Source organism: Tinamus guttatus, unplaced genomic scaffold (assembly GCF_059628265.1).
Source record: "Tinamus guttatus ecotype Peru unplaced genomic scaffold, ASM5962826v1 Tinamus_guttatus_pri_ptg000301l, whole genome shotgun sequence".
In the NCBI taxonomy this organism is placed as follows: Eukaryota; Metazoa; Chordata; class Aves; order Tinamiformes; family Tinamidae; genus Tinamus; species Tinamus guttatus.
Window position 1 is genome coordinate 68641 of NW_028288835.1, and position 13252 is coordinate 81892.

Consider the following 13252-nt stretch of genomic DNA (forward strand, 5'->3'; position numbering starts at 1 on the left):
TAGAAATGGGTATGATCTGGTCATATACAGGAGATAATAAATTTTGATGTTAAATAAATGACAATAATTCTGTTCTTGGATTAGATTCCAATTCAAAGCTAAGGTAACTGATACTGCAGCAAGACTTTTTCCAGAAGCATGGAAAATATAAACAGTGAACCAGATCATCCTGTTCTGCTTCGTATTATGACTTACACGGACAAGTCTAATCTCACCATACATCTATATGGATCAGACATGTCTAACATCTCACTACCTAGGCTTACTTTGCACTAGAGAAGCACTTATATGTTAATCTTGATGTGTCTAAGTATACAGAAGTATGTGTAATGAAATTCACATTACTAAGACTTTCGAGTGGAAGAAAAAGCTGCTGGTAAGAAAATGGACATGCAAATCAACTGTTAAAGAATATAATAAAATTTAAAATTGGAAGAGCATATCGCAGTCAAAAACTGCAATCCCAAACAACAGTAACAGAGCCTTTAATCTGCAAACCAAATCTGTATCCCAGGCACCACAAAGAATGCCAAATCTCACCACTGTTACTGTGCTACTATCTTCCTGCACAACCCCAGCACTGAAATGCAGGCTCTGCAAGAGACTTCCTCAGCATCTTCAATAGGATAAACAGTGCAGTAACTGAGCCAAAACCTTTTAACGTCCTCTTCCAGATTCCAAATTGTCAAAAGAAATAAAGATCCTAAAAAAAAAAAAAAAAAAAGCCACCCTAACACCCTCACCTAAAAAATAAACATATCTTTTTTATCAAGCAATAAATATGGTTTCCTATAGAGGACTTCAGTGAGCCACAAAATTCTGCAAAACACCAAATAGTTCATGGATTTCTGAAATGATACATTTAACAGTCAGAACAAAAGCATAAAAACTAAAATGCATAGGTACAAACTATATTTTTCCCCATTAGTTCAAATGCAAACAGTTGTAAAAAAGACCAAAAGATTTAGCATATCAACCGAATAAGAAGGATTGAATCCATCAAAACCTGCATACTTTTTTCCATGCTCTGAGATGGCACGAAAACTGGCATTGTACGGACTGCAAGCAAGGTAGGTAGCCAGAAGCAGGATAAAGGGGAATGCATGCACAGCACTCTAGTCTGCCTGCCTTCTCCTCCCCACTGCAACAACACTTCTAAATATCAAACAGAAAAACAAAACAAAAACAGGCTTGAAAACATTTAGGGGATTTTTTAAAAGCAAAATTAAACTACTGTAGTTGAAAGTACCCATTTAGAGAAAGTACTTCTTCCACAATTTCAAGTTTTTTGGGGGGCTTTTATACTTTTCAAAATTCTAAAAATATCACCAGTCCCATTTTCTTTACTTTTTGTTCTGAAATATAGTAATCTGAACTTAACATATACTAGAGAACAGCAAGAAACAAGTCAGTGTATGTAAATGCATTTTGTGGAGATGTTTTAGTCAATAGCTGTCACACAAAATTGTTACTTATGCACCATGGGCTGTTTTAAAAACATATTATCAAACATTTAAATTTTAATTATAGTATTTAAAGTATTTTTACAAGAGTATTCCTGTGCATCATAACAAAAATAATAGGACTAATAACCTTATAATATTATCAACACTTAGTTGCACAAGCTCTCGGTAAATTACACTGCAAGGATCCAAAATGGGGCATTCCAGGCACTTTCAGCAAACTACGCAATTTCTGTAACATAATTCACAAATTTGGAAAGAGGTGTCAGATTAGCAAAAAGTAGATATGGTTACTATCAACCCAGTGTCCACAGAACAATTTACCCAGCATGAAACTCGCCTCTGCAGCTCTTAGCAATGCTAGCAATGCTGTCAACAACTGAATGGCTGAATGACTCCTGCTTTCTCCTCCACCCAAAAGAAGGGGCCTCAGCACAGCACATCACAGACAGGCTGCAGCAAGGAGGCTTAGGTGTTTGATACGTGTTATATGACTGTTTTGCAAACAAAATTTTTGCCCCTCAGAAATACTGTCTTTAACATTTTTAAAATCCTTAATATGGTAGTGGGGAAGCAGCCACAAATACAATTAAGAGTGGAATGTCTTAAGAGCTTTTAAAGCAGCTTTAGAAGTTTCCTATAATCCTATAATGCCGGAATATAAACAAAAGACAGATGACTTAGAAAGGTAAAGCCGAATGGTCCTAATCTGGCGCTTACTGTAAACCATAAGATTTGACAGTGGCCTTTGCTGTCGAAGGTCCACTCTGAAATGAAACCAGCAAAGAGGAGGAATTGCTTAGGAAAACATTTCTATGGAGATGCACTTTGAAAGTATTTCAATATTTGAAAGTCAAAAATTCAATAACAGAACTCCACCAATTCTCAGTGAGTATCTTTACTAAGCAAACTACATTATTATTACATAGTTCTGCCTCTTCCTTGATTATTCTATTATTCCACAATTTAGTATACATACTGTTCAATTACAGCAGATGCTTAGCAGATAAATACAGAATAGCAGCCTACAATTTAGAAATATTACTTGAAAAAACACCATTAGATTGTGTCTGTGCATGAATCTACAATTCACTTTTGCAATCAGGAAAAGGTTTTCCACAAAACCTGGCTTAATGCAGTATTTTTAGACTTACACTCAGTATGTATATAAAAATCTAATAACCACTTGCACATATAGTCAAGTAACCACCCATCCTTTTCATCAACTATACATGGTCTTAAAAGGTGAAAGAGTTAAGAGCTGCTATTTCTGTGTTGGGATCATACCAGAAAAGACAAAAACAAAGTGAAATAAAATTTATTATAAAACATGTTGGAAAAGCAACGACTTTAGCTGAGTTCCTGCTCTGCTGTTCTAGGCAGAATATAACATGACTGAGTACTTTCAGGAAAGCCAAAACAGACTTATAGTGTACAGATGTAGCCATATTAAAATCGTTTTCTCTTGATAATTTCCGGTTTCCAGCTGACAGGATGAGTTTCTTCAGTCTGAATGGAAAAAAGAAAAATTTTTTAAGTTTCAAGTTAAAAATATCCTCATCTGCAACTGAGACTCATTTTAAAATATTACCAATATAGATTATACAATCTTTTTCATATATAACATTAAAATAATAAGTTAAATTATAATAATGAATTAATACAAATGCTTATACTCTTTATATCAAAGACTTACTGTGTTGAGGACAACAGAAACTATACTGTAACCTACCACTGATTCAGAATTTAGCACATTATTTTGGAATTGGGCTGTTTACTCTGAATTTTAATTATCTACCTTCAATTTTTAATCCAGATCATAGAGAAAAACTCAGTAAGTCTTTTAATTTTAAATTATCTTTGTCTAATATCTATCTTTTACTTTTATAAATGCAGTTCCCTACTGGCTTCAAAATTAAGTATATATTTTTTTTTGTAATGAGATGTCTCCAAAGTGCATCACAAAGGCTTTTGCAGAGCGATAAATCAGGAATTCACAGACTAGCTGCTGCTGTTCTTTTTTTGTAATTACACACTCTTTTCAATCATTAATGTCAAGACTAATTGAACAAATCCACATGCATGACTCCCATGGCTACACATCAGCTCTTTCAAATCCACTGATTTCATGAAAATACATTTAAAAAGTCACTTCAACATACCGCAGTTTCGTCTTCTCTGTACACTTTTATGGTTTTATCAGCTTCGGCAGTTAGCAATCTGCTTTCTGACTGGTCAAAAATGCAAGCAAATATTCCTGATTCACTATCCAAGGAACCTGGCTGTACAGCTGCGTGTACTCTCTGGAAATTATATCCAGTTCTCCAGTCCCAAAGATGCATAGTACCATTATCAGCTGAGAAAAAGAAAAAGAAGGGATAAAAAAAAAGTTATAATTTTAACCAGTTATTTTTTCTTGTTTTTCTCAAAACAGTGTCATGAACAACTTTTTAGTAAGGAACACATTAACTGTAATGTTCACGTGGCATAACTCAGCACATCGCATAGTAGTTTACTGTTTTCTGCTTCTTTCCTTCTAAAGGGAAGGTAGGTCATTGATTTAAGGTGGCTGATAGAAGCTTCCTCAGAAGCACATCCAACTTTGCATCAGAAAACCCAGAGAACTGGCACACTAAAACACAAGGCAATTGCAGCAAGTTAGTTTGGAAGCAGAGATAAGGACTGGAACTCTGATTCAGTTCCCTATTTAGTAGCTCTACAAAAATTGACCAAAGCAATACCATCCTGTTAAACGGATCACAAACCTTCACTCCTGAATTTGTCAAAGAGACAAAGAACCTCCACAACATTCCATGTAATTCAAGTAGCTTAAAGTACTGTCATCATTACTGCTAGTAGATTCAGCTTAAGGGTACCCATGAACATCTGAGCTCCCTGTTTCTGAAGGATGCACATACAGCATTTTTTTTTTTAAAGACCTAACTGAATCAGACTTATTCAAACTTTTATTACCCTGCTGATGCCAACTAGACAGGAATTGCAGCTGTTTCAGACAATATGCTTCTAAGGTAAGTGACTCTAAGGCAACCTCAAATTATTTTAACTCTGTGTCAGCTTTTTTGAAGTTGTAGACAAAATAAGGATGTAAGATACTGTTTGGATAGCAACTTTCTTAAAATAAAACACACACACAGAAGAAATAGAAAAGCAATCTTCTGATATGGGAAAAGAACACACAAAAAAGGGAAATCTCTTCTGTGGGTTAAAACTACTTTCAAATGAATATAGGGGCATGTAATTCCGTTAACACCAAAGAATATAAAGTTACCCTCTCCCTATGAAATGAAGCTTGTTCCGTGACACCCCATTAGCATCTTTGTATAAGGCACTCCAGGCACAGGAAAAGAAAGAAAATATCAGGAAATATTTCTCATTTTACCTCCTGAGACCAAAACTCCATCTGAATTTACAGCTAGTGTGTTGATAATAGCATTGTGACCAGAGAGATTCTGAATGAAGTTTCCATCAGGGAATTTCCATTGTTTAATATTATCTGGAGAACCAGACGCAAATGTGTAACTGAAAGAAGATTAGGACATTAAATCAGAATTTATAATAAGGATAAACCAATGCCGAAGTAAGAAGAGCCCTTCATTAGAAGTCTTTCATTAAAACTACTGAGAACTAGTTGCAAAGTTACTTAGCATTAAATCTGTTCTGCTGAAAACTATTTTGAGTGCAAAGTGATTTTATAAGATCATAAATGAGAAGAGTAATTAAAAAAATCTCTTTCCTTTGAATTCTATAAATTATCTAAATCTCATAAATCACAAATCTCTCCTGCGCCACGTAATGATGACAATATGTAAACAAACATTAAAAATACCCTTTAAATTTATTCTGTTAAGTTTTCAATTATAAGGGTACCATCAGATATCAGAGAGAAAAGGAGAAAAATGTATTTCATCGTTTTAACATACACGTTAACATGTTATTTTAGCAGCATATACAAAAGCCTTTAGCCATATTGTCAACTGCCACTATGTCTCAAGCAATTTGCTGCCTAAATAATAAATCCTGTATTTTTTTTACCCACTGCTTATATAGGGATTTATCAGACCATATAATCGTTGATGCAACGAAGTATAGCATCTTAAGTCAGAACATCTCCATCACCTGCTTTAAAGTTTAATTACATATAGAAGTCTTTCTGCAAGACCAGTTATATAGAAGTATCTTGTGCAGTGAAACACAGATTAAAAAAAAATCCCTTGCAGTAGTTGCTGTTTCCTTTAGCATTATTCACACTATTCACACACAGGCAATTTTAGTTTCCTTTTTTCCTCACTTTCTGCTAACAAACATTCAATTACATAATTATTTTTAGCGCCAGGAAACCCAGGGTCACTATCTCTTGAGACCTCATCAAAGCATCTGTAAAAAGTTCTGTGAAGTAAGAATAAGAAATTCTGGCAATTTAAAACGTACACCAGCACCAATTTTTGGAGAACGGAATCAGTGTACTAAAGGTTTTGTCGAACAAATATTTTACTAGTATGTACATTTCAAAGCATTCTAAGATCTTCTTTCATTAGTCATTCATGTCATTTAAATTCATCATCGATATTGACTTTGTCACTGAAAGCATGAAAGCGAAAGGAAAAAGAAGAAAACTTACTGTCTTGGATGTAGTACAACTGCTCTTACAGATTTCTTGTGGTTTGTTAAAGTAACACGAGTTTTTCCTGCCACCAAATCCCAGAGCCTTATTGTAGTATCATGACTGCCTGCAATAGAAGCGACAAAAAAAAAAAAGGTAGTAGACTAATCCTTTTGCTTTCATAAGATAGCCAAACTTGATCATGTTACAGACAACATTATTCTACCTTAACTACACACACACACAAAAAAGACGAAAACACATCCTAAGTGAGCCTTGAGCTCTTTACTATTAATACAGCTTCAGAAATAAAATGTGCTAATAGTCTTCAACTCTACCGAAAATGTTCAGAAAATATGAAGAATATTTTATGCAATTTGAAATTCAAGAATACTTAAGTAGCTACAAAACAAAACAGGATTTCGACACAGTGAGAAATAAATAGCTCATATTTAACTATGGAACTAGACACTTAACTGGATGATGAACCATTACAAAAGACTTATTTTTACACAGAATACTAGGACCTAATCGCATTACAACAAAAATTTAAACTTCAAATGCAGGAAACAGAAAAACAATTTATTTTTAAGCAATGTGCAAGTATATTTGCTTAAGCGTACTATTAATAGTATAAAAAACATTATATAGCCCACTTAACAGAAAAATAAGAGAAATAAATGAATAAATTAACAGATGATGACATTATCTTCATCACATGATTACGGAACAGATATTATTGCTGTAGAGATTACATGATTGAAAAGCAACCAGTCTACACTACCTGTAATAATCTGTGGTTCTGCAGCTTGACACTTCACTGTTGCAACTGCATTTGTGTGCCCTGATAGCGTGTGCACACTGGCTTTTGTCCTCACATCCCATATCTATGAAACCACAGTAAATTACAGAGATCAAGAAAAGGTGCATATTCAATGTATTTTAGGTATTGTTAATGACTGTAAGAAATTCTTGCCATAATTCTACAGGCAAAACCATAGTATTTAGTCAGGCTTTTATCACCACAGAATTGCCCTGACTGGCAAATTCCAAAGGGAGTAGAGAGCCTGGTACTCAATGTTTATGATACATAAATAGCTCATTGCCAAATAAGTCAACATAAAGCTATACCATCTTCTAAAAATAAGAAATTAAGTGATTACATATAACATAGCCTACCCAATTAAGTAAAACATTCACTTGAAATTACACTGCATTTGCCAATATTGGGGATACAATAAAATGCTTATTTTTTTTTTATCTAAGTGGAAGACAGAGTTAACAAATTCATCTTCATATTTTAATCTTTGATACATATTTAATTTTTGCTAACTACTTCCTTCCATAAATGAAGGTGCTAAAACAAAGTTCTACTTACTCGTGCTGTTGAATCTCTGCTACATGTCACCAGGACATCTATTGTTGGATGCAAGTCCAAACCATAGACAGCACTTAGGTGACCATGATAATGTCTGATAACCTAGACAGAGAGAAAAAAAAAAAGTTTAACTGGATACTTAAATAATTTAAGTGTTTTGATTTGTACATTTACCCCTATCAATTAACTTTGATTGAAGAAACCAAAGCTCACCTTATTGTATTCAAGATCCCAGCATTTCACTTGTTTGTCTTCTCCACATGAAAATAGGTATGGACTTCTTGCACTTACTATCACCCCTCGCACAGTACTGATGTGTCCCGTCAAAGACAATTTTAATTTGCCACTAGCAAGGTCCCAAATCTGCATCAAAATATTTTGAGACAGATGAATATAAAGCTACACAGGGGTAGCCTGGAAAAATATCCTACATAAAAAAGTAACGGTAACTAATTGAAATTAGTAATTCTTAGACTCTGTGAAATAAATGTCTGCTAGCTACCACCATATTATGAATAAGATCTCAAAAAGAAATAATACTGCAACAAATCATCTTGTATTTGTGACTAGGTAACAAGAGGAGAGAAGGGGGAACATACACTCTTTATCTGACTATTCTGTACATACTAACCAAGAAATTGTTTCCAAGGGCTGAAAATATTTCTAAATAGCATGAGCAAGGCAATTTGATTTGTCAGTAGTTTCTTGCAACCCCTTACCTTTATAGTTCTGTCAGCTGAGCCAGTAACAAACCATTGATTTCCTGGTTCTACTGCAATGCACCTCACCCAGCCCAGATGACCACTGATAACCTTTAGACAAATAAGACATTTGGAAAAATCAGAAATAAACATATCTGTCAATATAATTTTCCTTCTCCAACACTGAAACTTAAGACATGCATACTTTCCTGGAAAGTCAGATCTGTCAAGAGTGTGATTTTCAGTTTTAGTTCTACTTTGATAAATTTCTGGCTGTCTCTCTTCATTTAATATGTCATAAAACTGACCTACAGAACTTGTAATGGGGTTTAAACCCTGCACCACTAAGTCATTGTCTCAAATCCTTTGAGTCCATAATACTGTGGCTCAGCACTTGAGACTTCACAAAGACTGTATGTATTTAAATGCAACTTCTTCACACTGCTGCACAGTGCTTATACCATAATAAGCACTACATAAACACTAGCTACTGACTGGAAAAGGTATACTTTTTAAAGACTTTATCACACTACAGATAAACCTACATACACAAAATTGTAAAATTAACAAGATTCACAGAATGAAAAATGGTTCCAATCTAATCTTATTACTAAAGGAAAGGGCATGCATGGAACTTAGGCATGACCACTTTTCATTAGAATCACAGAATGCTTAAAGTTGGAAAGGACCTCTGAAGATTTAGCCCAACCCCCCTGCTCCCGCAGGGACACCTACAGCACGTGGCACAGAGTCATGTCCAGGCAGGTTTTAAGATCTCCAAAGGAGACTCCACAACCTCTCTGGGCAGCTTGTTCCAGTGCTCTGTCATCCTCACAGTAAAGTTCATTAGATTTCATCTTGTTCCATTTCATGAATGAGAAAAATAAATCTTAAGCTCTGCAGTCTTTATAGTACATAAAACATTTGTTTATTTTTGTGTGCGTGATCTTAAGTTCGTAACTTACTCTGTACAGTTTCCAAGGTGGATGCCACTGAGGCTTGGGCATGGTTGGAGCTTTCTTTGCCATTAGCGCCGAATTTTTGTTTCCACCTGCTTCCATCACAGCCTATAAATTAAAAGGAAGGTTACTCTGCTTTAACCTAACTCTTCATATAAAGCCTACAGCCTCCTTGTTGTGACATCTCAAAACTGATTACACTTATTCAGCCAGAACTCGAGTCAATCTGGAAGCACCTGGTGAACACTGCCTGCTTTGACAGTAGAAGCCTCATCCATGACTAACTCACCATGGCCACGCCAGGAGGCTGTGAGCGCTCACCCGCACCAGCATGCCTGTAGATGTCACCCACACCAGCCGCGGTGCGATTCGCTTCCAACCTAGGTGCAGTGAAAAAGGCTAACTTAGTAGAATCAACTTTCTCCTTTCACAAAGTAAATGAAAAGGTACAAAGCATGGAAACACATAACCAAAAGAAGTTGTTTGCCCTTGCATCTAATTGGATTTTTCCATTGCCTCCCTCAACATCCAATAACAAACAGTGTAAAGAAAAACAACGTCCACCCATGCTAAAATCTTTTTTTAAAACAATGTAGAGAAATACAATATTCCAGATACAGCTGAGGAAAAAAAAAATTATTCCAGCTTCCGCATTTTTTCCTTGAAATGCCTCTAAACTACAGAAGCATTAACAAAGTAACCCAGTAGTACCTGGCCTGAGATGGAGGAAGTGCTACAGCTAATGCCTGGGCTGCAGATTCACTAGGCATCCTCTGGATCTTAGTATCTGCTGTCAGTGCCACACCTTAAAAGAAAGTAGAGCAAAAGCAAAGACAAATCTATTAAAAAGAAAATATTATATGAATAAACGCATGTTTACACATACACCTGTGTAAAAGTGTTTACCATACCTCTAATATTAAATCTCGCTATTCAGTGACAGTATAGAGATGAGACAGAAACAATTTTGCTAAGTATGCCCTTTAGTGCAGTTTATTTTTATGGAGTTCCTCTGTGCCCCATGGGGCGGGGCAGGAACTACAGAAAATCTAGTACTATTTAAGTCAGAATTTCAGAGTATAATTGATAATTTATATTCTTGGTCTAAGAACAGGAGATCACTTCTCCCTCGCAACCTTAGTTTGGGACAAACTGGTGATTACATTTCATGCCAATTTATCTATTTCCTTTCCAGACCAAATCTCTGGCAATTGGCAACCAAGAAAATATTTGGGTAGGTTGTCAATGTAAAACAACAGCAAAGAAACCTAGTTTTAATCTTGACATACCTGGCTCTATTAAAAGAGCACTGAACTTGTGGAAACTTGTGTGACTCAGTCTTGTCCCCACAGCCATAGGCAAATAGGTTACTTTTAAGGACCGAGGGTCTGCTGTAACTCACATCAAGCCAGAGAACATTTCCCATACCACTTACAATAAACTTAACTGTTAGCAGTAAAAGTTCAACAATCAAAATGAAACCGTCACAAAGAGAGAGTAGGAACAATCAACTAACATAACAACAAGCAAGGGTCAATATAATAACAGAAACATAACACTTCCAGACTTGCACTAAACCAAATGACAACAGAATTATTTGACACTAACAACCCTTTCTAGAGCAAAGGTGGCGATACCACATCTTTTTGCTCTAGTGATAAAACACACAGCACATTTCTCCTTATGTGTTTCACTTCCTTCTAGCTGTCCCCTAAGACAAATGACAGGCCCACTGCAAGGACACATCTACTGAGTCATAGTGAGAAGAAAGCTGCACCACCTGCACCTAAATCCTCCTGGCACCTCCTAATCTGAAACATTTATGAGCCACAAAACTCTCTACATCAATACTATGAAAGAGGCAAATGGCAGATCTCATTACTATCACCTATGGATTCACAGTAACAGGAAGCTTCCTAGGAAGTGAATGATGCCCAGGAACAGAAAAAAAAAAACAAAACAAAACCAAATCAAACCAAAACAACTATAAAACTTACTTACCAGGCCCAGGTGGGTATGGATGTGTACCAGTTATCATATAATCAAGTTCTTGTCCTAAAGAGCAATAGAATTTCTTAATAACAAACAATAATTATAGTTTACACTACATTGCAAATAATACGGTAAAGCAGGAACTTGAAGAAAATTAGAGCAAGCCATATGTAGCACTAACCCTATATAATATACTACGCTTACTTGAAATTGATGTGAAGTTTTGGTTATCGCAGCTTTCTAGAACTGATTAGTAAAATACCATTTTTTAAATGGCGATGTCACTGCCTGCTACGTTCTCAAGAGAAAAATCTTCATGTTGCCAAAATCGCCTTTTTGAAGTAGGTAGCTCTATTTTAGTAGATCTCTACTAAAATAAGAAGGCATTTGGTATTCCTTTTAAGAGAAGTTTCTACATATTATCTACCTAATAGTTTCACATTTTATATATAATTAGCAAAAGAAAAAAAAATTAAAATGAAGAGATTTTTCTACTTTAATACCTGCATTAAAAAAAGTCTGAAAAAATATGCAACACCTAAACAAAAAAGCATATCCTTAATCATCATCAACTTGTAAAAAGAAATACATTGCTCATCTTATTATTTCCATTACTGAAGCACAAAAATTACACAGTATCACATAATTCCCTGAGTTCTAACAAACTTTTTCCTTGTTCTAAATCACTAATATCATCTCTCTTGCCAGAAGCCGAAGACCAACGGAAAACAGCTATTAAGATTTCCTTTTACATCCATGATAAACTAACATTATAGTCTTGAGACTTAACCTCAGTTGAGACTGTCTCATACAAAACCAAACACACAGTAAAAGGAAACTGACCTTGATTTCCAGAATACTCTTTATGTCCATAGGGATCCTCAGTGTTTGGGCCTCCTTTCTCCCTCAAGTTTTCTTTCAGGGTGGGCATATGCAACACCGAGCCGTACTCCATACGCAGCTTGACTGACATCTTTACTTTGTGACTGGTGGAAGAGCAGAGCATATTCAAGCCTCGTTTTGGGTTGTTATTAAATTTTGAAGTATTTTGCTACTTAGTCTACAATCCTCAAATTTTTCTTCCCTTAACCCCATATTGCAATTCTACAAAAACGGCTTAATTTGTGACTTGGCTAGAGCAATCCCTAACATAACACAAAACATTTAAATATACCAGTAATTCACCGATTGCAACACATACCTTTCTTCATCTAGCGGTATAGGCTTGGCATTATCAGCTACAAACATGTCATGGGTTCTCTTCAATGATCTGAACACAAGCGTGTGCACAGAATGCTTTTGCACTTCCTAAAAATAAAGGAATGTGTATTTAAGTACATTTGGGCATAGTTGAATAGATCGAAAACAGTAACGGAAGTTGAACAAACTAACAACTTCAGGCTCTCGTGGTGTTAAAGCATATGATGTTATCCAGTTTGCTAAAAATACCGTTCTTGTTGGAAGCTAAGAATTAAAGTTCATGCACTAATTGTTTTATTCATGTTTACTTAACTTCTCCTTTCTGGAAAGCACTAAAAGTGCAAAAAACAGGTCAAAAACTTTGATCAAACTTTTGCACTGGCATTTATGCAATTAACACGCAAGCACACATGCATGTTCTTCCTTCACACTTGCTAGCTCTGTTTTTATATGCGGGCAATGAAGTAACCAATTCTGAAAACGTTTCTGCACGTTCTATTTCGCTATCTCCGCACCGCTTTTCTCTGCGCCACCACCGCACCGCAACCCTCGGGCCCCCGCACCGCGCCGCCGCAGGCGCCGCTCGGCCCGGCCTCACCTCCACCATGGCGCCGGCCCGCTCCAACGGCCACAACTGCCACAGCCGCTCTCGATGGAGGCACTTCCGGCGCCTGCCGCGGCGCCACACCGGAAGTGCCTCGCGGCCAGCGCGCATGCGCGCAGGGGGAGGCCGAGGCGGAGGGCGGGCATCCCCTGCCATTTCGCGCTCCGGGTGCTGCGGGTTCGAGTCCCGCTGGGACCGGTGGCTGCGGCGGGGTTGACATTCGCGGCCTTCACCGCGGCGTCAGGAGCGGGAGCACCCGCGTACGGCGGAACGGCGTATGTGCAAGCGTTTGGAGCCCGGAAACGCTGCGCATGGAGCTGCGCATGCAGCTGGA

At 36.7% G+C, this 13252-nt stretch overlaps 1 protein-coding gene across 1 annotated transcript; it reads right to left on the minus strand.

The window, feature by feature from the left end:
- Positions 1 to 2765: 2765 nt before the first annotated feature.
- PLRG1 (pleiotropic regulator 1) lies at positions 2766 to 12974 on the minus strand. Its single transcript, XM_088528074.1, has 15 exons — positions 12913 to 12974; positions 12316 to 12422; positions 11958 to 12100; positions 11124 to 11177; positions 9834 to 9927; positions 9412 to 9502; positions 9129 to 9230; positions 8182 to 8274; positions 7676 to 7825; positions 7463 to 7564; positions 6869 to 6971; positions 6103 to 6211; positions 4864 to 5003; positions 3626 to 3819; positions 2766 to 2972 (listed from the first exon to the last, which is right to left on the minus strand). The coding sequence occupies exons 1-15, from the start codon at positions 12919 to 12921 to the stop codon at positions 2913 to 2915; spliced, it is 1551 nt and encodes a 516-aa protein (XP_088384200.1). The 5' UTR covers positions 12922 to 12974; the 3' UTR covers positions 2766 to 2912.
- Between the last annotated feature and the right edge of the window lie 278 nt (positions 12975 to 13252).